General features: G+C 38.3%; 1 protein-coding gene across 2 annotated transcripts in view; it reads left to right on the forward strand.

The window, feature by feature from the left end:
* The window catches only part of utp20 (UTP20 small subunit processome component), a 138,769-nt gene that overhangs the window by 87,428 nt on the left and 24,496 nt on the right, over positions 1-26,845 (forward strand). For both annotated transcript variants that reach the window (XM_072916052.1, XM_061983527.2), the window contains 13 exons: positions 12,247-12,387; positions 12,462-12,599; positions 12,670-12,809; positions 14,482-14,564; positions 14,646-14,923; positions 14,993-15,132; positions 15,210-15,366; positions 15,435-15,533; positions 20,001-20,168; positions 20,245-20,411; positions 25,994-26,141; positions 26,212-26,328; positions 26,400-26,570. In XM_072916052.1, coding sequence (XP_072772153.1) covers positions 12,247-12,387; positions 12,462-12,599; positions 12,670-12,809; positions 14,482-14,564; positions 14,646-14,923; positions 14,993-15,132; positions 15,210-15,366; positions 15,435-15,533; positions 20,001-20,168; positions 20,245-20,411; positions 25,994-26,141; positions 26,212-26,328; positions 26,400-26,570 — 1,947 coding nt within the window. The remainder of the gene's footprint in view (positions 1-12,246; positions 12,388-12,461; positions 12,600-12,669; positions 12,810-14,481; positions 14,565-14,645; positions 14,924-14,992; positions 15,133-15,209; positions 15,367-15,434; positions 15,534-20,000; positions 20,169-20,244; positions 20,412-25,993; positions 26,142-26,211; positions 26,329-26,399; positions 26,571-26,845) is intronic.

Genomic DNA, 26,845 nt, shown 5'->3' on the forward strand with positions numbered 1-26,845 from the left:
TATCCGCGCGCTTTTTCTTCTTCTACGCGGGCGGGTGGTTGCTTACAGTAGAAGAAGAAGCGCTTCCTGTTCTATGGGGGCGGGTGCTTACCTTGGCGGTTGCTTGCGTAGAAGAAGAAGCGCTTCCTGTTCTACCGGGAAAAAAGATGGCGGCTGTTTACCGAAGTTGCGAGATCGAAACTTTATGAAAATGAATCGTAATATTAATCCATATATAAAGCGCACCGGGTTAAAAGCCGCGCTGTCAGCTTTTGAGTAAATTTGTGGTTTTTAGGTGCGGCTAATAGTGCGGAAAATACGGTACACTATATTGCCAAAAGTATTTGACCACCTGCCTTTACTCACATATGAACTTGAAGTGCCATCCCATGGAACTGTCCAAAATGTTTTGGTATCCTGAAGCATTCAAAGTTCCTTTCACTGGAACTAAGACGCCAAGCCCAACTCCTGAAAAACCAACCCCACATCATAATTCCTCCTCCACCAAATTTCACACTCTGCACAATGCCGTCCGAAATGTAGCGTTCTCCTGGCAACCTCCAAACCCAGACTGGTCCATCAGATTGCCAGATGGAAAAGCGTGATTCATCACTCCAAAGAAGGCGTCTCCACTGCTCTAGAGTCCAGTGGCGACGTGCTTTACACCACTGCATTGGACTCAGGCCCGGCCCTAACCAATCTGGCGCCCTAGGCAAGATTTTAGGTGGCGCCCCCCCACATCGGCAGTGAAGTGTATATACTCACAAGAAACTGAATAGCTTTGTCTTGGACCTTTTTTTTTTACTTACAACTATACCTAATATATAAAGGGGTGGAAAAGTGACTATTACCTGCAGGGCAAACATTAGCTAACCAGAAGGCAATAACAATGTACACAAAAAACACCCGCTTAAAAGATCTAATACAAATGTCCCTGAGGAATGTAAGGTGGGAGTATTGTAATTACCTAACGTTACATTATTATTTTCCATAACAATTTAGCCCCCTCCACAATATTAACCCGACGTTAAAACAGAACTAGCTATTTATTGATTAGCAATTGCCGAATCATGTAACATTAGCTTAATGCTAAAAAGCCAGCTACTATCACATTCTGTAACAGACAAATAATTTCATGTAGGCTAACGTTACCTACCTGCTACCTCTGTCTTTTCTCGTTTCTCCTCCTCTTCTTCCCTGGGCACCTGACAGTTTTGGCCGTTTTGACATCTTGTGTTGATTTTTTGATGTGGTGACGTCCAAAAAGAGTCATGATACGGGAAGGGAGGGGGCGCTCCGTGCGAGGGGAGTGGGGGGGGGGGGGGGGGGGGGGGCGGGCGTAATGTTGTAACAAATAATATTTCTAATAAATAGGCTTTACTTTGCATTTTAATTAACGTGGGATTATTTTTTGTATTTAGAAATAATAGTACCAACTTTTTTTTCTTTTTTTTTTTTTTTCTCCAACATTTGTGGCACTGGCGTGGCGCCCCCTGATGGACGGCGCCCTTAGCATTTGCCTATACGGCCTATGCCACGGGCCGGCCCTGATTGGACTTGGTGATGTATGGCTTAGATGCAGCTGCTCGGCCATGGAAACCCATTCCATGAAGCTCTCTGCGTACTGTACGTGGGCTAATTGGAAGGTCACATGAAGTTTGGCGCTCTGTAGCAAGTGACTGTGCAGAAAGTCTTTGCACTATGCTGACCTCTCTGTCAGTTTACGTGGCCTACCACTTGGTGGCTGAGTTGCTGTTGTTCCCAAACTCTTCACTTTTCTTATAATAAAGTTGACTTTGGAATATTTAGGAGGGAGGGAATTTCACGACTGGATTTGTTGCACAGGTGGCAACGCTGGAAATCACTGAGAGGGGCCCATTCTTTCACAAATGTTTGTAGAAACAGTCTCCATGCCTAAGTGCTTGATTTGATACACCGGGCCAAGTGATTGAGACACCTGATTCTCATCATTTGGATGGTTGGCCAAATACTTTTGGGAATATAGTGTATATGTTGAGTAAAAGAGACCACTCAAACTGTGGTATGTGGGCTCCATCTAGTGGTACGACAAATAATCATTGAATTAAGTGTTCAAACTGTGTGTAATATTACAGTTAAATATACTACATAAAACCTCTGCCTTGTTTAGGGTTGCAAAATTCCGGGAATATTCAAAGTTGGAAACTTTCCATGGGAATTAGCGGGAATTAATGGGAAATTAATGGGAATAAACATTGAATGCAACATGCTAGATCTTGCAGCATGATTACTAGCTAAAACAACCTGATTTAATGCAAATTCAATAGAATTTCAACCCTGCACTGTTCATTCCTCCATCACATGTGCAGTGCATTCTTCCATCACATGCCCAGATATTTCCCAGCATGCTACACACTACAGCAGGGCTATTGAGGCTAGAACCAATTAATTAATTTTTTACATGGTTCACTATACAAACTTTTCGATTTACGAACCATTGTCAAGAACCAAAATTGAGGTTCCCCTGTATTTTTGGGGGGAAATTAGATTTTTGTTTTTTGTTTTAGAACCACTGCATTATAGTGTCTTCAAAGTGTGCATTCTTTTACTGAAATAAGGACTTTTGTCGAGGCGAGAACCAATTATTCATGTTTTACATTGTTCATTATACAAACTTTTAGATTTACGAACCATTGTCAAGAACTAATTAAGTTCGTAAATTGAGGTTCCCTTGTATTTTTATGGGAAAAAATAATTTAAAAAAAATAAAAAAATTTAGAACCACTGCATTATAGTGTCTTCAAAGTATGCATTCTTTTACTGAAATAGGGACTTTTGTCGAGGCGAGAACCAATTTTTCATAATTTACATTGTTCACTATACAAACTTTTAGATTTACGAACCATTGTCAAGAACTAATTAAGTTCGTAAATTGAGGTTCCCCTGTATTTTTATGGGAAAAATCTTTTTTTTTTTTAGTTTTAGAACCACTGCATTATGGTGCCTTCAAAGTGTGCATTCTTTTACTGAAATAGGGACTTTTGTCCAGGCTAGAACCAATTATTCATGTTTTACATTGTTCACTATACAAACTTTTAGTTACGAACCATTGTCAAGAACCAATTAAGTTCTTACATTGAGGTTCCCCTGTATTTTTATGGGAAAATTTGATTTTTTTTTTGAAGTTTTAGTACCACTGCATTATAGTGTCTTCAAAGTGTGCATTATTTTACTGAAATAGGGACTTTCGAGGCTAGAAACAATTATTCATGTTTTACATTGTTCACTATACAAACTTTTAGTTACGAACCATTGTCAAGAACCAATTAAGTTCTTACATTGAGGTTCCCCTGTATTTTTATGGGAAATTTTTTTTTTTTTTTTGAAGTTTTAGAACCACTGCATTATAGTGTCTTCAAAGTGTGCATTCTTTTACTGAAATAGGGACTTTTGTCCAGGCTAGAACCAATTATTCATGTTTTACATTGTTAACTATACAAACTTTTAGATTTACCAACCACTGGCAAGAACCGATTAAGTTCGGAAATTTAGGTTCCCCTGTATTTTTATGGGATTTTTTTTTTTTTTTTAAGTTTTAGAACCACTGCATTATAGTGTCTTCAAAGTGTGCATTATTTTACTGAAATAGGGACTTTCGAGGCTAGAAACAATTATTGATGTTTTACATTGTTCACTTTACAAACTTTTAGATTTACGAACCATTGTCAAGAACTAATTAAGTTCGTAAATTGAGGTTCCCTTGTATTTTTATGGGAAAAAATAATAATTAAAAAAAAAAAAAGTTTTAGAACCACTGCATTATATAGTGTCTTCAAAGTATGCATTCTTTTACTGAAATAGGGACTTTTGTCGAGGCGAGAACCAATTATTCATAATTTGCATTGTTCACTATACAAACTTTTAGATTCACGAACCATTGTCAAGAACCAATTAAGTTTGTAAATTGAGGTTCCCCTGTATTTTTATGGGGAAAATCTTTTTTTTTTTAAGTTTTAGAACCACTGCATTATGGTGCCTTCAAAGTGTGCATTCTTTTACTGAAATAGGGACTTTTGTCGAGGCTAGAACCAATTATTCATGTTTTACATTGTTCACTATACAAACTTTTAGTTACGAACCATTGTCAAGAACCGATTAAGTTCTTACATTGAGGTTCCTCTGTATTTTTATGGGAAAATTTGATTTTTTTTTGAAGTTTTAGAACCACTGCATTATAGTGTCTTCAAAGTGTGCATTCTTTTACTGAAATAGGGACTTTTGTCCAGGCTAGAACCAATTATTCATGTTTTACATTGTTCACTATACAAACTTTTAGATTTACCAACCACTGGCAAGAACCGATTAAGTTCGGAAATTTAGGTTCCCCTGTATTTTTATGGGATTTTTTTTTTTTTTTAAAGTTTTAGAACCACTGCATTATAGTGTCTTCAAAGTGTGCATTATTTTACTGAAATAGGGACTTTCGAGGCTAGAAACAATTTTTGATGTTTTACATTGTTCACTTTACAAACTTTTAGATTTACGAACCATTGTCAAGAACTAATTAAGTTCGTAAATTGAGGTTCCCTTGTATTTTTATGGGAAAAAATAATAATTAAAAAAAAAAAAAGTTTTAGAACCACTGCATTATATAGTGTCTTCAAAGTATGCATTCTTTTACTGAAATAGGGACTTTTGTCGAGGCGAGAACCAATTATTCATAATTTACATTGTTCATTATACAAACTTTTAGATTCACGAACCATTGTCAAGAACCAATTAAGTTTGTAAATTGAGGTTCCCCTGTATTTTTATGGGAAAAATCCTGTTTTGTTTTTTTAAGTTTTAGAACCACTGCATTATAGTGTCTTCAAAGTGTGCATTCTTTTACTGAAATAGGGACTTTTGTCGAGGCTAGAACCAATTATTCATGTTTTACATTGTTCACTATACAAACTTTTAGTTACGAACCATTGTCAAGAACCAATTAAGTTCTTACATTGAGGTTCCCCTGTATTTTTATGGGAAATTTTTTTTTTTTTTTTGAAGTTTTAGAACCACTGCATTATAGTGTCTTCAAAGTGTGCATTCTTTTACTGAAATAGGGACTTTTGTCCAGGCTAGAACCAATTATTCATGTTTTACATTGTTCACTATACAAACTTTTAGTTACGAACCATTGTCAAGAACCAATTAAGTTCTTACATTGAGGTTCCCCTGTATTTTTATGGGAAAAATCCTGTATGTTTTTTTAAGTTTTAGAACCACTGCATTATGGTGCCTTCAAAGTGTGCATTCTTTTACTGAAATAGGGACTTTTGTCGAGGCTAGAACCAATTATTCATGTTTTACATTGTTCACTATACAAACTTTTAGTTACGAACCATTGTCAAGAACCAATTAAGTTCTTACATTGAGGTTCCCCTGTATTTTTATGGGAAAATTGGATTTTTTTTTAAGTTTAGAACCACTGCATTATAATGTCTTCAAAGTGTGCATTATTTTACTGAAATAGGGACTTTTGTCCAGGCTAGAACCAATTATTCATGTTTTACATTGTTAACTATACAAACTTTTAGTTACGAACCATTGTCAAGAACCAATTAAGTTCTTACATTGAGGTTCCCCTGTATTTTTATGGGAAAATTTGATTTTTTTAAAAGTTTAGAACCACTGCATTATAATGTCTTCAAAGTGTGCATTCTTTTACTGAAATAGGGACTTTTGTCCAGGCTAGAACCAATTATTCATGTTTTACATTGTTCACTATACAAACTTTTAGATTTACCAACCACTGGCAAGAACCGATTAAGTTCGGAAATTTAGGTTCCCCTGTATTTTTATGGGATTTTTTTTTTTTTTAAAGTTTTAGAACCACTGCATTATAGTGTCTTCAAAGTGTGCATTATTTTACTGAAATAGGGACTTTCGAGGCTAGAAACAATTTTTGATGTTTTACATTGTTCACTTTACAAACTTTTAGATTTACGAACCATTGTCAAGAACTAATTAAGTTCGTAAATTGAGGTTCCCTTGTATTTTTATGGGAAAAAATAATAATTAAAAAAAAAAAAAGTTTTAGAACCACTGCATTATATAGTGTCTTCAAAGTATGCATTCTTTTACTGAAATAGGGACTTTTGTCGAGGCGAGAACCAATTATTCATAATTTACATTGTTCATTATACAAACTTTTAGATTCACAAACCATTGTCAAGAACCAATTAAGTTTGTAAATTGAGGTTCCCCTGTATTTTTATGGGAAAAATCCTGTTTTGTTTTTTTAAGTTTTAGAACCACTGCATTATAGTGTCTTCAAAGTGTGCATTCTTTTACTGAAATAGGGACTTTTGTCGAGGCTAGAACCAATTATTCATGTTTTACATTGTTCACTATACAAACTTTTAGTTACGAACCATTGTCAAGAACCAATTAAGTTCTTACATTGAGGTTCCCCTGTATTTTTATGGGAAAAAATTGTAAAAAAAAAAAAAAAGTTTTAGAACCACTGCATTATAGTGTCTTGAAAGTATGCATTCTTTTACTGAAATAAGGACTTTAGTTGAGGCGAGAACCAATTATTCATAATTTGCATTGTTCACTATACAAACTTTTAGATTCACGAACCATTGTCAAGAACCAATTAAGTTTGTAAATTGAGGTTCCCCTGTATTTTTATGGGAAAAATCCTGTTTGTTTTTTGAAGTTTTAGAACCACTGCGTTATGGTGCCTTCAAAGTGTGCATTCTTTTACTGAAATAGGGACTTTTGTCGAGGCTAGAACCAATTATTCATGTTTTACATTGTTCACTATACAAACTTTCAGTTACGAACCATTGTCAAGAACCAATTAAGTTCTTACATTGAGGTTCCCCTGTATTTTTATGGGAAAATTTGATTTTTTTTTTTAAGTTTTAGAACCACTGCATTATAGTGTCTTCAAAGTGTGCATTCTTTTACTGAAATAGGGGCTTTTGTCCAGGCTAGAACCAATTATTCATAATTTACATTGTTCACTATACAAACTTTTAGATTCACGAACCATTGTCAAGAACCAATTAAGTTTGTAAATTGAGGTTCCCCTGTATTTTTATGGGAAAAATCTTTTTTTTTTTAAGTTTTAGAACCACTGCATTATGGTGCCTTCAAAGTGTGCATTCTTTTACTGAAATAGGGACTTTTGTCGAGGCTAGAACCAATTATTCATGTTTTACATTGTTCACTATACAAACTTTTAGTTACGAACCATTGTCAAGAACCAATTAAGTTCTTACATTGAGGTTCCCCTGTATTTTTATGGGAAAATTAGATTTTGTTTTTTTGAAGTTTTAGAACCACTGCATTATATAGTGTCTTCAAAGTATGCATTATTTTACTGAAATAGGGACTTTTGTCGAGGCGAGAACCAATTATTCATAATTTACATTGTTCACTATACAAACTATTAGATTCACGAACCATTGTCAAGAACCAATTAAGTTTGTAAATTGAGGTTCCCCTGTATTTTTATGGGAAAAATCTTTTTTTTTTGAAGTTTTAGAACCACTGCATTATAGTGTCTTCAAAGTGTGCATTCTTTTACTGAAATAGGGACTTTTGTCCAGGCTAGAACCAATTATTCATGTTTTACATTGTTCACTATACAAACTTTTAGTTACGAACCATTGTCAAGAACCAATTAAGTTCTTACATTGAGGTTCCCCTGTATTTTTATGGGAAAATTTGATTTTTTTTTTTAAGTTTTAGAACCACTGCATTATAGTGTCTTCAAAGTGTGCATTCTTTTACTGAAATAGGGACTTTTGTCCAGGCTAGAACCAATTATTCATAATTTACATTGTTCACTATACAAACTTTTAGATTCACGAACCATTGTCAAGAACCAATTAAGTTTGTAAATTGAGGTTCCCCTGTATTTTTATGGGAAAAATCTTTTTTTTTTTAAGTTTTAGAACCACTGCATTATGGTGCCTTCAAAGTGTGCATTCTTTTACTGAAATAGGGACTTTTGTCGAGGCTAGAACCAATTATTCATGTTTTACATTGTTCACTATACAAACTTTTATTTACGAACCATTGTCAAGAACCAATTAAGTTCTTACATTGAGGTTCCCCTGTATTTTTATGGGAAAATTAGATTTTGTTTTTTTGAAGTTTTAGAACCACTGCATTATATAGTGTCTTCAAAGTATGCATTCTTTTACTGAAATAGGGACTTTTGTCGAGGCGAGAACCAATTATTCATAATTTACATTGTTCACTATACAAACTATTAGATTCACGAACCATTGTCAAGAACCAATTAAGTTTGTAAATTGAGGTTCCCCTGTATTTTTATGGGAAAAATCTTTTTTTTTTGAAGTTTTAGAACCACTGCATTATAGTGTCTTCAAAGTGTGCATTCTTTTACTGAAATAGGGACTTTTGTCCAGGCTAGAACCAATTATTCATGTTTTACATTGTTCACTATACAAACTTTTAGTTACGAACCATTGTCAAGAACTAATTAAGTTCTTACATTGAGGTTCCCCTGTATTTTTATGGGAAAATTTGATTTTTTTTTTGAAGTTTTAGAACCACTGCATTATAGTGTCTTCAAAGTGTGCATTCTTTTACTGAAATAGGGACTTTCGAGGCTAGAAACAATTATTCATGTTTTACATTGTTCACTATACAAACTTTTAGATTTACCAACCACTGGCAAGAACCGATTAAGTTCGGAAATTTAGGTTCCCCTGTATTTTTATGGGATTTTTTTTTTTTTTTTAAGTTTTAGAACCACTGCATTATAGTGTCTTCAAAGTGTGCATTCTTTTACTGAAATAGGGACTTTCGAGGCTAGAAACAATTATTCATGTTTTACATTGTTCACTATACAAACTTTTAGTTACGAACCATTGTCAAGAACCAATTAAGTTCTTACATTGAGGTTCCCATGTATTTTTATGGGAAAATTTGATTTTTTTGTTGTTGAAGTTTTAGAACCACTGCATTATAGTGTCTTCAAAGTGTGCATTCTTTTACTGAAATAGGGACTTTTGTCCAGGCTAGAACGAATTATTCATGTTTTACATTGTTAACTATACAAACTTTTAGATTTACCAACCACTGGCAAGAACCGATTAAGTTCGGAAATTTAGGTTCCCCTGTATTTTTATGGGATTTTTTTTTTTTTTTTTTTAAGTTTTAGAACCACTGCATTATAGTGTCTTCAAAGTGTGCATTATTTTACTGAAATAGGGACTTTCGAGGCTAGAAACAATTATTCATGTTTTACATTGTTCACTATACAAACTTTTAGTTACCAACCACTGGCAAGAACCGATTAAGTTCGGAAATTTAGGTTCCCCTGTATTTTTATGGGATTTTTTTTTTTTTTTAAGTTTTAGAACCACTGCATTATAGTGTCTTCAAAGTGTGCATTCTTTTACTGAAATAGGGACTTTCGAGGCTAGAAACAATTATTCATGTTTTACATTGTTCACTATACAAACTTTCAGTTACGAACCATTGTCAAGAACCAATTAAGTTCTTACATTGAGGTTCCCATGTATTTTTATGGGAAAATTTGATTTTTTTTTTTGAAGTTTTAGAACCACTGCATTATAGTGTCTTCAAAGTGTGCATTCTTTTACTGAAATAGGGACTTTTGTCCAGGCTAGAACCAATTATTCATGTTTTACATTGTTAACTATACAAACTTTTAGATTTACCAACCACTGGCAAGAACCGATTAAGTTCGGAAATTTAGGTTCCCCTGTATTTTAATGGGATTTTTTTTTTTTTTTTTTAAGTTTTAGAACCACTGCATTATAGTGTCTTCAAAGTGTGCATTATTTTACTGAAATAGGGACTTTCGAGGCTAGAAACAATTATTCATGTTTTACATTGTTCACTATACAAACTTTTAGTTACCAACCACTGGCAAGAACCGATTAAGTTCGGAAATTTAGGTTCCCCTGTATTTTTATGGGATTTTTTTTTTTTTTTTAAGTTTTAGAACCACTGCATTATAGTGTCTTCAAAGTGTGCATTCTTTTACTGAAATAGGGACTTTCGAGGCTAGAAACAATTATTGATGTTTTACATTGTTCACTATACAAACTTTTAGTTACGAACCATTGTCAAGAACCAATTAAGTTCTTACATTGAGGTTCCCATGTATTTTTATGGGAAAATTTGATTTTTTTTTTTTGAAGTTTTAGAACCACTGCATTATAGTGTCTTCAAAGTGTGCATTCTTTTACTGAAATAGGGACTTTTGTCCAGGCTAGAACGAATTATTCATGTTTTACATTGTTAACTATACAAACTTTTAGATTTACCAACCACTGGCAAGAACCGATTAAGTTCGGAAATTTAGGTTCCCCTGTATTTTTATGGGATTTTTTTTTTTTTTTTTTTTTTTAGTTTTAGAACCACTGCATTATAGTGTCTTCAAAGTGTGCATTATTTTACTGAAATAGGGACTTTCGAGGCTAGAAACAATTATTCATGTTTTACATTGTTCACTATACAAACTTTTAGTTACCAACCACTGGCAAGAACCGATTAAGTTCGGAAATTTAGGTTCCCCTGTATTTTTATGGGATTTTTTTTTTTTTTTTAAAGTTTTAGAACCACTGCATTATAGTGTCTTCAAAGTGTGCATTCTTTTACTGAAATAGGGACTTTCGAGGCTAGAAACAATTATTCATGTTTTACATTGTTCACTATACAAACTTTCAGTTACGAACCATTGTCAAGAACCAATTAAGTTCTTACATTGAGGTTCCCATGTATTTTTATGGGAAAATTTGATTTTTTTTTTTGAAGTTTTAGAACCACTGCATTATAGTGTCTTCAAAGTGTGCATTCTTTTACTGAAATAGGGACTTTTGTCCAGGCTAGAACCAATTATTCATGTTTTACATTGTTAACTATACAAACTTTTAGATTTACCAACCACTGGCAAGAACCGATCAAGTTCGGAAATTTAGGTTCCCCTGTATTTTAATGGGATTTTTTTTTTTTTTTTAAAGTTTTAGAACCACTGCATTATAGTGTCTTCAAAGTGTGCATTATTTTACTGAAATAGGGACTTTCGAGGCTAGAAACAATTATTGATGTTTTACATTGTTCACTTTACAAACTTTTAGATTTACGAACCATTGTCAAGAACTAATTAAGTGCGTAAATTGAGGTTCCCTTGTATTTTTATGGGAAAAAATAATAATAATAAAAAAAAAAGTTTTAGAACCACTGCATTATATAGTGTCTTCAAAGTTTGCATTCTTTTACTGAAATAGGGACTTTTGTCGAGGCGAGAACCAATTATTCATAATTTACATTGTTCACTATACAAACTTTTAGATTTACGAACCATTGTCAAGAACTAATTAAGTTTGTAAATTGAGGTTCCCCTGTATTTTTATGGGAAAAATCTTTTTTTTTTAAGTTTTAGAACCACTGCATTATGGTGCCTTCAAAGTGTGCATTCTTTTACTGAAATAGGGACTTTTGTCGAGGCTAGAACCAATTATTCATGTTTTACATTGTTCACTATACAAACTTTTAGTTACGAGCCATTGTCAAGAACCAATTAAGTTCTTACATTGAGGTTCCCCTGTATTTTTATGGGAAAATTTGATATATTTTTTGAAGTTTTAGAACCACTGCATTATATAGTGTCTTCAAAGTTTGCATTCTTTTACTGAAATAGGGACTTTTGTCGAGGCGAGAACCAATTATTCATAATTTACATTGTTCACTATACAAACTTTTAGATTTACCAACCACTGGCAAGAACCGATTAAGTTCGGAAATTTAGGTTCCCCTGTATTTTTATGGGATTTTTTTTTTTTTTTAAGTTTTAGAACCACTGCATTATAGTGTCTTCAAAGTGTGCATTCTTTTACTGAAATAGGGACTTTCGAGGCTAGAAACAATTATTGATGTTTTACATTGTTCACTATACAAACCATTGTCAAGAACCAATTAAGTTTGTAAATTGAGGTTCCCCTGTATTTTTATGGGAAAAATAGATTTTTTTTTGGTGCAATTTGTTATTTTTTACCTTTTTAACGGGTTTCTTGTAAAAATGAAGGTACTACTGTATTACAAGGGTAGACTGGTGGATAATAGTTAGAGTGAGGTTCCCCAAGGTGACAAAGGTAGTCATCAATACAACACAAGGCTGCTTTTACATGTTGACATGCTGAACCTAATTTGTACGACAACTCCACTAAAGCAGTAACAATTGTCCCATAAAAGTACGAATAAAGCATGGTTTGTTGTGGTTTGTGTCAGAGCGTGCAGCAGGAATACACCACTGTGCTCGCCTGCCTGGTGAAGACCTTTCCCTCAAAGAAAGAGTTCCGAGACCTGGTGCAGCTCGCCGACTACAATGACCCCGAGTCAGACTTCTTTGAGCACATGAAGCACATACAGGTAGACTAACACATTTTTATCTCACCCTCTCACTCCTCACTTAAAACTTTTTTTTTTTAATTGTTTTTTTGTAGATCCACCGCCGAGGTCGCGCCCTGCGAAAGTTGGCCAAGCAGCTGAACGAGGGCACGGTGGCGATGTCGCCACGTTCGCTCCAGTTTTACATCATGCCGTTTGCCATGACGGCGCTGTTGGATAAGAAGATGCTGAAGGTGCACGCTCGTTGCTTTCACCCCCTCACGCATTCATCACCCTCCCTATTTGACGCTTTCCTTTTGGCAGCACGAGAACATGACGTCCGCGTCGGTGGAAGTGGTGGGCGCCGTGTGCCGCAGGCTGACTTGGTCCAAGTACCTCAGCCACCTGAAGAACTTCATCCACATCCTTCAGACCTCGCAGATTGAGCAGAAGCTGGCCGTCAGGTAGGAAGTGTCAGGTTCAAACACTGATGACATCTATTAAACAGACAAGAAGCAAGGAATCATGCAGAGACAGAGTTCAATTTGGCTCAATGAGGAGAGACGTTTTTGGGCTGTACTCTAGTTACAGAACTAACCTATGCTCTTAAGGTACAGCCCACGTGCTCCTCTATTTATTTGGGAGGTCCCTTGTTACATCACTGAGGCTGCCGCTGAAGGAAGGGGGGTAATTTCAGCAGCCCCAGTTAGACACAATAAATGACTATTAATGAAATGCAAATTGCTGACACTCGTGATATCGCCCTGTCTCTGCTCTGTCTGCGTCACGGCACTCGATGTTCGCCCTTGGCAGTCAGCAGGCCGATTCTGGAAAGAAACACTGATACGAGACGACTCGCTTTGCACAGATAGAAAAGTACAACTTCAGCACAATTGATAATAACTATAGCAACGGCCTTTAAGCATAAGAGTTGTGTGATAACTTACACATAATTATTCTAACACTTAACCACCGTATTTTCCAAAATATAGAGGGCACCCAATATATAAATATATAAACCGCACCCACTAAATGTTAGGGGAAAAAAACATTTTGTGCATATATTAGCCTACACTGGAATACAAGCTGCAGATATATACATTTACATACCTTAATTATTTCCAAACGATGTCTGTAAAAGGACTGATCAAACAAAACAGAAGTCATGGTCATGGACCCACTAGCTACGCAAGCTAGCTTTCCAATTAGCTAAATAGACTCAATAACTCTACGGTGACATTTTGGTGAATTTACTGAGGAATTTGTGAAACTGAAACAATACAAACAGAATGCTGATGACATCTATTAAACAGACAAGAAGCAAGGAATCATGCAGAGACAGAGTTCAATTTGGCTCAATGAGGAGAGACGTTTGTGGGCTGTACTCTAGTTACAGAACCAACCTTCGCTCTTAAGGTACAGCCCACGTGCTCCTCTATTTATTTGGGAGGTCCCTGGTTACATCACTGAGGCTGCTTCTGAAGGAAGGGGGGTCATTTCAGCAGCCCCAGTTGGACAAAATATATGATTATTCAGAAATGGAAATGTGCTGACACTCGTGATATCGCCCTGTCTCTGCTTTGTCTGCGTCACGGTACTCGACGTTCTGGACACAAACACTGATACGAGACGACTCGCAATCCAAGATTGCAAGTTGTCCCTTTGCACAGATAGAAAAGTACAACTTCAGCACAATTGATAATAACTATAGCAAAAGGCCCAAGCTGTTTTTTTACATGCTTTTTTTTATTATTTCTCTTTGCTATTTGGGCTTATTGGATCCTAATTAGAATAAAAACTAAGAATCATCTTTTGATATGATGTAATTAGTCCATAAGTACACAAACGTGTACTTCATGTTTAGTGACATTCCAATTCTTATTTTTACACTTTTTTTTCCAAATTCCATTGTATGTTATACTCTTCTGACACCACCAGATGGTAGTATAAGTGTCCACATAAGTGGCAATAAGACCCCAATTCAGTAGTGTACACAATTTTGGAAATAAGAGCTAAAAGGTGCTGTCCACGCATGTGGCCACTAAGCCTTTAGAGGTTGTTAAGCATAAGAGTTGTGTGATAACTTACGCATAATTATTCTAACACACACTCATTGTTTTTTGTCGTCACCGCCAGTTTGCTGGTCACCGTCCTCGAGGCGTTCCACTTCGACTACGAGACCCTCAACAAGGAGATTGAGGCTGCCAAAGCCAGAGATGGTGAGATCCATCTTTTTATGGCGGCCTTTGCAGCTCAAAGGATTTTAAAAGTTCACGTTCACGACGTTTGTGTTGGTGAAGCGATGGAGGAGGAGGAAAAGGAGGCGGCAGCCGACGAATCGGAGGCGAGCGATAATGAGGAAGCCATGGACGTCGACAGTGAGCCTCCTCCAAAAGCTGCTGAGCAGGCCACCTCCAAAGAAGCTGCTAAAGGAAAGAAACCTTCAACTTCCAAGCCGGTGTCGGTTTCCTGCGGGCTGCCGCAGAGCAGAGAGGAGCTGGAGTCGCTCATCCGCGGCATCCATGAGAGCGTTAATGGCAGCGTGTTGCCCCGCCTCCATAAATGTCTCACTGCAAAGGTATAGAAGTGATGCATGTCCCATTTAAGGGATAAAAAAAGCACAAAAATGTGTATTGGCATGTTTCAGATCCAACGTGACGAGGAGCACAAGGCAGTGAAATCAAAGGGGTTGAAGGAGGAGGAGGTGGTGCGCATCCCGATAGCCTTCGCCATGGTCAAACTGATGCAGACTCTGCCGCCGCACATCATGGAGACCAACCTGCCCGGGTACGCCACTTGCACTTGTCCGTGTGGAATGCATTCTCTCTGCCATCGGATCGCTTCTTTTCACGCTTGCTGTCCAGGGTCCTGATCAAGGTGTGCGTGGTGTTGAGGAACCGATTCCAGGAGGTCCGCGACGTTGCCCGCGGAACCCTCGTGAAGATCATAGAGACGCTGGGCTGCCGGTACCTGCAGTACCTGCTTAAAGAGATGCAGGGTTTCCTCGTCAAAGGCTACCAGGTACTACAAAGTGGATCACTCAATCACACATAAGGCTGCACTAACTCTATTATCCTCTTGTCTTCCAGGTCCATGTTCTGACATTTACCGTGTACCAGCTGATCTCAGCACTCAGTCCAACTCTAAAAAGCGGCGACCTCGACCCGTGCATGAACATGCTCATTGACGTAAGAACCCGCCTCATTCCTCCCGTTTTGTTTTGTCCTGTCCAGCTTCTCAGGCAAATCATATAGTAGATGTAGATGCCCATATCTCATACTTGCCAACCCTCCCGGATTTTCTGGGAGACTCCCGAAATTCAGCGCCTCTCCCGAAAACCTCCCGGGACAAATTTTCTCCCGAAAATCTCCCGAAATTCAGAATATAAACAGCATACCTGCCCAATCACGTTATAACTGTAGAATGATGGAGGGCGAGTTCTTGGTTTCTTATGTGGGTTTATTGTTAGGCAGTTTCATTAACATCCTCCCAGCGTGGCAACAACACACAACAACAGCAGTCACGTTTTTGTATACCGTAAAGCAGTTCGTCTGCCGTAAACAGCAATGTTGTGACACTCTTAAACAGGACAATACTGCCATCTAGTGCATTTGATGAAAGCACTTTTGTGCGTGCCACACATCAATGCATCATCAGAGAGGGTGTTCAGCATGGTTAGAAAAATAGTGACAGAGAATAGAACAAGGATGGACAATTCAAACCTTAACTCAACAATGAGTAGATGAGTGTTATGTGTGTGTATATGTGTAAATAATGAACACTGAAATTCAAGTATTTATTTTATATATATATATATATATATATATATATATATATATATATATATATATATATATAATAAAATAAATAAATATATATATATATATATATATATATATATACATACATATATATATATATACGTATATATATATATATATATATATATATATATATATATATATATATATATATATATATATACCGTATTTTCCGCACCATAAGGCGCCCTGGGTTATAAGCCACGCCTTCAATGAACGGCATATTTCAAAACTTTGTCCACCTATAAGCCGCCCCGTGTTATAAGCCGCATCTAACTGCGCTAAAGGAATGTCAAAAAAACAGTCAGATAGGTCAGTCAAACTTTAATAATATATTAAAAACCAGCGTGATGTGGGCGCGCATGGAGTCGTATATCAACATGGACGGAGCTGCGTGAAAAAAGCCACCCGGCCTCTTCGCGTAAACTTACCTTAACCACTCGCTCATCTTTTCTTCATCCATCCATCCCTTCGAGTTAGCTTTTATGATGACGCCGGCTGGAAAGGTCTCTTTTGGCAAGGTCTTCCTTTTGAATATCACCATGGGTGGAAGTTTCTGGCCATTAGCATGGCAAGCTAGAACCACAGTGAAGGATGACTTCTCATTCCCTGTGGTGCGAATATTCACCGTACGTGCTCCCGTTGTATCCACAGTGCGGTTCACAGGAATATCAAAAGTCAGTGGAACCTCGTCCATGTTGATAATGTTCTCTGGCCGGATCTTTTTTTCAGCTATCTTGTTTTTACAATATGCACGGAAAGTAGCCAGCTTTTCTTGAAAGTCTTTAGGCAGTTGCTGTGAAATAGTAGTCCGTGTGCGGATGGAGAGATTGCGTCTTTTCATGAACCGGAAACCTGTCGCTTAGTAGGAGCCATTTTGTGGTCTTTACAGATGTAAACACACAAAGGAAATGAAACGTAATATCCGCGCGCTTCTTCTTCTTCTACGCGGGCGGGTGGTTGCTTACAGTAGAAGAAGAAGCGCTTCCTGTTCTATGGGGTCGGGTGCTTACCTTGGCGGTTGCTTGCGTAGAAGAAGAAGCACTTCCTCTTCTACGGGGAAAAAAGATGGCGGCTGTTTACCGTAGTTGCGAGACCGAAACTTTATGAAAATGAATCTTAATATTAATCCATATATAAAGCGCACCGGGTTATAAGCCGCACTGTCAGCTTTTGAGTAAATTTGTGGTTTTTAGGTGCGGCTAATAGTGCGGAAAATACGGTATATGAAATACTTGACTTGGTGAATTCTAGCAGTAAATATACTCCTCCCCTTTTAGCCACGCCCCCAACCATGCCCCCGTCCCACCCCGACCACGCCCACCCCCACCCCTCTCCCCCCCACCTCCCGAAATCGGAGGTCTCAAGGTTGGCAAGTATGCCATATCTGCTGTTCACATTTACTTTACAACAGAGAAGTGGAGCCTTATTTGTACTTGACTTTATTAAATGTATTTATATAATCATTTGGTGCAGGAGGGGATAGAAAGAGGAAAAACAGTAACACGTAACAATATCACTGGAGGACGAAAGGGAATGGCGAAGCATGCTACACACACACACGAGCAGGACCACACAAATAGCTAAACACTAAAGTGCAAATGTAAAGTAGGGGTGCTCCATTCAGATGTTAATACTTTTGATACCTAGTATGGTTTAGTTGAGTTTATTCAGGATCCCCATTAGTCTACAGAGCAGTGGAGACTATTCTTCCAGGCAAAAAACATCACACAATCACAAAACAAAAGATTACAATGCAGTACAACATGATCAAATGATAAAATGTCGTAATGCAAAAATAGCAACGACAAAGAACCAAAAAAAAAACCAATAACTTGGAGTTTACATAATAATGTTCGTACCAAAGATAAAAAGAGCAATATAAAAATATATATATATATATATTTTTGCAAAAATAAAACAAAGAACCAATGGCCTATAATATACACATTAGTGTACCAAATACAAACAATAAGTGACGAAAAAGTACCATCCATCCATTTTCTACTGCTTGTCCCATAATCAATAAAATAGTCAATAATCAATAAAAGCAGTCATGACATTAGGTACAATCTAGAATAATCTCTTTCTGCAATACTTCTCCTCTTAGTCTATTCTTAAAAGCCACTATGCTGGTGATTGATAGCAGATATTGTGGAAGTGGATTCCAGTAAGTGATTGCCTTATACATACCTGCCAACTACTCCGGTTTTCCCGTAATTAGTACGGTTTTCATCAACCTATTCCGGGTTACGGTTGCAGTGATAAAAAATACGTTTTTTCATTAATTTAAAAAAAAAATTTTTTTTTTAAGTTTTATTCACGAAATCGCGTAACAACAATGACAATCGACACTGCTTCCCGTAACTTCCTATCGAGCCATTCCGAATGCCATGCGCGAGGCTATTTATAGCACCGCTGCCAAGCACGAGGCACCGTTTGTTTCCAAACGAGCGAACGATCATGGAATCAGCCGGAGAAAAATCGCAAACGAGTCTTAAACCGAAAAGAAAACTGCAGTCATTCCGTGAAGAATATTCAAAAGCCTATCCGGGAATAATTATCCGTTCCAAAAAGGGTGAAAACTACGCGAATTGCACCTTGTGCAGACAAGATTTTTCGATCGGACACGGAGGAATTAGCGATGTAAAAGACCACGTTGGGACAAAAAAACACAAGTCTAATGCCGTTGCTAATGCCGTTGCCGTTGGATTTTAGCCACAAAAAGGTATTGACACCAATGTTATCTATTGGAATTGTTTAGTACTGTTATACTGTTAAAAGTGTTTATACTATTTATGCTTTCAAGTCCAAGTTGAAGAAATCTTGTTAAATGTTGACAGCATAACTACCAAAATACAGAAGTATGTCCTTAATATTTTTGCAGTGCTATTTCTGTTGAAAAGTTAAAATGATTACATTAGAGATGTGATGTGCCACTTTTCAAGTGTCTGATGGCTTAAATTAATTTTCATTAATTTTTCATATTTTGAATTCTTTTGAAAGGCTTACAAAAAAACTACATTTGAATTGTAATTCCATGCTATTGACAGGACTATTAATTTTAATGAAGTTAGCTTACCATGTTTACAGTATGATAATTGTGATAGAAATGTGAATTTTAGGCACAGAATATTTTTTACAATTGAACAAGGCAGTAGATTATACAAGCTTGGACAGAAAGTTAATGACACCAATTTTTTTTTTAATGGAATTGTTTAGTACTGTTTTACCATTTGTTTACTGTAAAAAGTGTTTATACTTTCAATTAACAAATTGAAGTCTTGTGAAAGGTTGACATGATAACTGGCATTAACTGTCAAAATAATTTCAAACTATTGAAGTTAGCTTACAGAATAAACATGTCAATCAACCCATATGGTTTTTGCTGTAATATTTTTGTTTTGAGAAGTCACTGTGACTGATAGAAAAGTAATGGTTTTAGCAACATTTTAACCTGTCTGAATGCTAATAATCATTTTGCGTCGGGGGGCGAAGCCTGAACCCCCCACCAGGACTTTGTCCTGGACCCTGGCTACTAGGTTTTTCTGATTTCAAAAGTTGGCAGGTATGCTTATACATACATAACAGTCTTTTTCAAAAGTGGTATCAGTGCATAAGCGATACTTAAGTAATCATATTGATATTGATATCGATATTTATCTTGTTCTACTTACTATGACAAAATACTTTTTTAGTTGCTTTTGTTACTGTTTATACATTCTCTAATCTGTTGTCAAATTGTCGGAGCGGGACTGGAAATGGTACCGGAGGCCAAACGTTTTGACGGGGACATCCCTAGTTGTGTATTTATTGTTTGATCACGTTGTGTAGATCTTCAACAACGAGCTGTTTGGCGTCATCGCCGAGGAGAAAGAGGTGAAAGGCATCGTCTCCAAGCTGATGGAGGCGCGACACAGCAAGAGCATGGACTCCTACCAGCTTCTGGCCCAGTTCTGCAGCAAGGAGAGCGTCACTAAACTTATACTGCCACTGAAGGAGGTGGGTGGAGCTTAGCTGAATATATATATATATATATATATATATATATTGTTTTATGCACCACTCCTCTTCACAGATTCTTGAGAACTCATCCAGCCTGAAGGTGTGTAACCGGGTTGCCGCGGTCCTGCGGCGCCTCATTCAGGGTCTGCTGGACAACACCGGCATGACCTTCAAGGACGTCCTGCTGCTGTCCCATGGCCTGATCAGCCAGAGCCTGCCTCTGCTCACTAAGAAGGACCGGTACGCATTGACTGTACAGTGGAACCTCCATTTACAAACCTAATTGCTTCTCCAACATGGTTGGTAAATGGAAAAGTTTGTATAGTGACGCAAAATGTATCCGTAAGAAAGAATGTAAATATGTACAATGGCTTCCAGCCTCAACTGAAGTCCAGATTTCATTGAAAGTTTGTAGACTTTAAGCACAATCTAAAGTGCGATACAGTACTGTATATCAAACAAACATAAGGAGGTGATGGATCAACTTTTTATTTATCAACAACGGCAAGCTGAACTGTCCTCTGTATGCGCTGCTCTGCCACACACGGAAGTTCCTCTGGTGCCCTCACAAACAATGAGAAATCACAAAAACTATATTGCTCCAATAACAAACATTTAAAAAAAGTAAAATCTACTTGCGTCGGCAAGGAAGCACTGACGAGACAAACAAGAGGGAGGAGTCGGGATGTGGGTGACTAAGAGACAAATGCCCTGCTGTGAAACAAGTCTGCTTTGGCATAGTTTTTTTCAGAAAATCCAGGTGGTTCATGCCACTTGCTGTGATATTGGTGTTTCTTCCATACTTCTGAGTGCTATAAATAGTTTAGTTTTTTCCCCCTTCTTTACAAACTGCTTTGTTGCCCTTTTGGGACTCATATTGAGTTAGCAAATTGGACAAAACTTGTGAAAAGGCCAAAAAAGAGAGAAAAAAGGGGCACACAGTAGTGCACTGCAACATGTAGCAAGTGACAAAAATGCTGTGCCCTGCTTTTTGTCTGCAGGCGGGACAGAAAAGGACTGAATGAAGCGTTCACATTAGGGCTGGGCGACATGGCCTTTTATTAATATGTGGATATGTTTAGTCCATGTCACCATACACCATATATATGTGGATATGTTTAGTCCATGTCACCATACACCATATATATGTGGATATGTTTAGTCCATGTCACCATACACCATATATATGTGGATATGTTTAGTCCATGTCACCATACACCATATATATGTGGATATGTTTAGTCCATGTCACCATACACCATATATATGTGGATATGTTTAGTCCATGTCATGATACACCATATATATGTGAATATGTTTAGTCCATGTCACCATACACCATATACAGGTAAAAGCCAGTAAATTAGAATATTTTGAAAAACTTGATTTATTTCAGTAATTGCATTCAAAAGGTGTAACTTGTACATTATATTTATTCATTGCACACAGACTGATGCATTCAAATGTTTATTTCATTTAATTTTGATGATTTGAAGTGGCAACAAATGAAAATCCAAAATTCCGTGTGTCACAAAATTAGAATATTACTTAAGGCTAATACAAAAAAGGGATTTTTAGAAATGTTGGCCAACTGAAAAGTATGAAAATGAAAAATATGAGCATGTACAATACTCAATATTTGGTTGGAGCTCCTTTTGCCTCAATTACTGCGTTAATGCGGCGTGGCATGGAGTCGATGAGTTTCTGGCACTGCTCAGGTGTTATGAGAGCCCAGGTTGCTCTGATAGTGGCCTTCAACTCTTCTGCGTTTTTGGGTCTGGCATTCTGCATCTTCCTTTTCACAATACCCCACAGATTTTCTATAGGGCTAAGGTCAGGGGAGTTGGCGGGCCAATTCAGAACAGAAATACCATGGTCCGTAAACCAGGCACGGGTAGATTTTGCGCTGTGTGCAGGCGCCAAGTCCTGTTGGAACTTGAAATCTCCATCTCCATAGAGCAGGTCAGCAGCAGGAAGCATGAAGTGCTCTAAAACTTGCTGGTAGACGGCTGCGTTGACCCTGGATCTCAGGAAACAGAGTGGACCGACACCAGCAGATGACATGGCACCCCAAACCATCACTGATGGTGGAAACTTTACACTAGACTTCAGGCAACGTGGATCCTGTGCCTCTCCTGTCTTCCTCCAGACTCTGGGACCTCGATTTCCAAAGGAAATGCAACATTTGCATGGTTGGGTGATGGTTTGGGGTGCCATGTCATCTGCTGGTGTCGGTCCACTCTGTTTCCTGAGATCCAGGGTCAACGCAGCCGTCTACCAGCAAGTTTTAGAGCACTTCATGCTTCCTGCTGCTGACCTGCTCTACGGAGATGAAGATTTCAAGTTCCAACAGGACTTGGCGCCTGCACACAGCACAAAATCTACCCGTGCCTGGTTTACGGACCATGGTATTTCTGTTCTAAATTGGCCCGCCAACTCCCCTGACCTTAGCCCCATAGAAAATCTGTGGGGTATTGTGAAAAGGAAGATGCAGAATGCCAGACCCAAAAACGCAGAAGAGTTGAAGGCCACTATCAGAGCAACCTGGGCTCTCATAACACCTGAGCAGTGCCAGAAACTCATCGACTCCATGCCACGCCGCATTAACGCAGTAATTGAGGCAAAAGGAGCTCCAACCAAGTATTGAGTATTGTACATGCTCATATTTTTCATTTTCATACTTTTCAGTTGGCCAACATTTCTAAAAATTCCTTTTTTGTATTAGCCTTAAGTAATATTCTAATTTTGTGACACACGGAATTTTGGATTTTCATTTGTTGCCACTTCAAATCATCAAAATTAAATGAAATAAACATTTGAATGCATCAGTCTGTGTGCAATGAATAAATATAATGTACAAGTTACACCTTTTGAATGCAATTACTGAAATAAATCAAGTTTTTCAAAATATTCTAATTTACTGGCTTTTACCTGTATATGTGGATATGTTTAGTCCATGTCACCATACACCATATATATGTGGATATGTTTAGTCCATGTCACCATACACCATATATATGTGGATATGTTTAGTCCATGTCACCATACACCATATATATGTGGATATGTTTAGTCCATGTCATGATACACCATATATATGTGGATATGTTTAGTCCATGTTATGATACACCATATATATGTGGATATGTTTAGTCCATGTCATGATACACCATATATATGTGGATATGTTTAGTCCATGTCATGATACATCATATACCGGGTATATGTGGATATTTTGCCTTAGCCTTGAATGAACACTTGATGCATATAATGACAGCAGTATGATGATTCTATGTGTCTACATGAAAACATTCTTCTTCATACTGCATTAATATATGCTACTTTTAAACTTTCATGCAGAGAGGGAAATCACAACTAAAAGTGTATTTATTAAACAGTTATTAAGAAGTGGCACAAACATTCATGTCATTTCCAAAACAGAAAGTGCAAGATTGTCAGAGACATTTTAAAACAAGCTATTAGTGCACTTTTGTGCATGATGTCACTAAGATGACATATCAAAACAACACTCAATTAAAGTGCACTTTTTGTACAGAACGCCACTACAATAGTTTAAAACAAATAAAGTGCACTTTTGTGCATGATGTCACACAAGATATTTCAATAAGTGTCAAATAAAAATGAGCTGCATAATAGGAAATCAAATAGTGTATGTCCTTCACTATGTGGTAGGTTCCTGCGGACGTTATCTCCTTCTGTTCTTGACTATTTGTTTCATACGGTGTTGATCTGGAAATGGTTGATGGGGCATTTTGTTGGTGTGGCACCGGCCGAGATGTTGACATGCGGAGTTTCAAGCACTCTTCATTCTCTAGCGGTTGACTTTTCAAATGATGCTACATTAGTAGGGGCAGTATGGCGTAGTGGGTAGAGCGGCCGTGCCAGAAACCTGAGGGTTGCCGGTTCGCTCCCCGCCTCTTGACATCCAAATTGCTACCGTTGTGTCCTTGGGCAGGACACTTCACCCTTGCCCCCGGTGCCGCTCACACTGGTGAATGAATGATAGGTGGTGGTCGGAGGGGCCGTAGGCGCAAACTGGCAGCCTCGCTTCCGTCAGTCTACCCCAGGGCAGCTGTGGCTACAAATGTAGCTTACCACCACCAGGTGTGAATGAATGATGGGTTCCCACTTCTCTAATAATAGAAAAGCGCGATATAAAATCTAATCCATTATTATTATCATTATTATTATAGTAGAGCTGCTACTTTTTGTAGCAACGCATTTGCCGCATACTTGACATATTACGGTTGTCTGTTCGACATCTTCCCGCTTGAAGCCAAACCACCACCAGATGATGGACCCCCTGCTGGTTTTCTTGGGATTTAATTATTCCTTCATTTGTTACCAGATTGACACCTTCTTTCTCTCATATTACCACTCGCACCACAGCTAACGTTACCCATGCCGCTACCTCTCTATGACGTTGCACGTATGTGACGTATGTAAGAAGGTGCGCTTGTTTTATGTCTCAGTGAGAAGGAGAGACAAGAAAGAGTGAGAAACGCCTGAAGTGTAATGCCCGCTTTTAAAAGCAACTGTGTGAGAACGTATACTCCAATATCACCATATACGGTAGTCATTTTCTATATCGCACAGAGACAAACCCGCGATACATCCAGTATATTCCGTATATTGCCCAGCCCTAGTTCACATCTAAACGCTGGTACCGTATTTTCCGCACCATAAGGCGCCCTGGGTTATAAGCCGCGCCTTCAATGAACGGCATATTTCAAAACTTTGTCCACCTATAAGCCGCCCCGTGTTGTAAGCCGCATCTAACTGCGCTAAAGGAATGTCAAAAAAACAGTCAAATAGGTCAGTCAAACTTTAATAATATATTAAAACCAGCGTGATGTGGGCGCGCATGGAATCGTATATCAACATGGACGGAGCTGCGTGAAAAAAGCCACCCGGCCTCTTCGCGTAAACTTAAACTTACCTTAACCACTCGCTCATCTTTTCTTCATCCATCTCTTCGAGTTAGCTTTTATGATGACGCCGGCTGGAAAGGTCTCTTTTGGCAAGGTCTTCCTTTTGAATATCACCATGGGTGGAAGTTTCTGGCCATTAGCATGGCAAGCTAGAACCACAGTGAAGGATGACTTCTCATTCCCTGTGGTGCGAATATTCACCGTACGTGCTCCCGTTGTATCCACAGTGCGGTTCACAGGAATATCAAAAGTCAGTGGAACCTCGTCCATGTTGATAATGTTCTCTGGCCGGATCTTTTTTTCAGCTATCTTGTTTTTACAATATGCACGGAAAGTAGCCAGCTTTTCTTGAAAGTCTTTAGGCAGTTGCTGTGAAATAGTAATCCGTGTGCGGATGGAGAGATTGCGTCTTTTCATGAACCGGATCCCTGTCGCTTAGTAGGAGCCATTTTGTGGTCTTTACAGATGTAAACACACAAAGGAAATGAAACGTACGGTAATATCCGCGCGCTTTTTCTTCTTCTACGCGGGCGGGTGGTTGCTTACAGTAGAAGAAGAAGCGCTTCCTGTTCTATGGGGGCGGGTGCTTACCTTGGCGGTTGCTTGCGTAGAAGAAGAAGCACTTCCTCTTCTACGGGGAAAAAAGATGGCGGCTGTTTACCGTAGTTGCGAGACCGAAACTTTATGAAAATGAATCTTAATATTATTCCATATATAAAGCGCACCGGGTTAAAAGCCGCACTGTCAGCTTTTGAGTAAATTTGTGGTTTTTAGGTGCGGCTAATAGTGCGGAAAATACGGTATATAGAGGGGTTGGTGAATGGAGGTTCCACTGTGTTCTGCCTCTCATGACACTTTGTGTGTTTGTAGGCAGAAAGCATCCGTCAAGGCTCCGCCAGACCCTCGCCTACCTCCTCCCAGCTGCCTGCTCCTGCCACCAACACCCAAAAGGGGTGGCACTAAAGCTCCGGTTAGCAGCCGGACCAACATGCACGTCCTGGTGGATGCGGGCCTCAAGGTAGACTTCCGCTCACACCTCGGTCACCTTTTTGCCGCTTTAAAGCAAATGTCTCCCAATGTTCTTGCAGCTGCTACATATGAGCCTGAAGAAAGCCAAAGTGACAGTATCTGAGGAGTCCACTCTTCGGATGTTGGACCCCTTCGTGTTGCTTCTGCTGGAGTGCCTCACCTCCATGCACGTCAAGGTGGGATGGGAGCGTCGCAGGTTTATGACAAGCTGCAATCACTTTCTTAATGCTCTTCATCCTCTTGTCAGGTGATCATTGAGGCTCTGGCTGGCTTCACGCTGCTGCTGAAGTTCCCTCTGCCGGCGTTGAAGAGAAACGCCAGCCAGCTGATAAGGCAGCTGTTTGTCTTGCTGAAAGACTACTCCAAGGCTGGAGCCGCCCATGGGGAGAACTACCACCTGGTCCAGAACTGCTTTAAGGTAGTAGCTTGTAAACAGACAGTACTCTGTTTAGGGATGTGTAGCAAATACCATACTCATTTTGTGATCCTCCCGGACAGCGTTTCACATAAATTCCAACTGTGGCGAGGGTTCCGATGACGAATTAGTGATTGTACTGCTTAAAAAAAAATTAAAAAAATAAAAAATATATATATATATATATATATACCGTATTTTCCGCACCATAAGGCGCCCTGGGTTAAAAGCCGCGCCTTCAATGAACGGCATATTTCAAAACTTTGTCCACCTATAAG

Source organism: Nerophis lumbriciformis, linkage group LG25 (assembly GCF_033978685.3).
Source record: "Nerophis lumbriciformis linkage group LG25, RoL_Nlum_v2.1, whole genome shotgun sequence".
Classification (NCBI taxonomy): Eukaryota; Metazoa; Chordata; class Actinopteri; order Syngnathiformes; family Syngnathidae; genus Nerophis; species Nerophis lumbriciformis.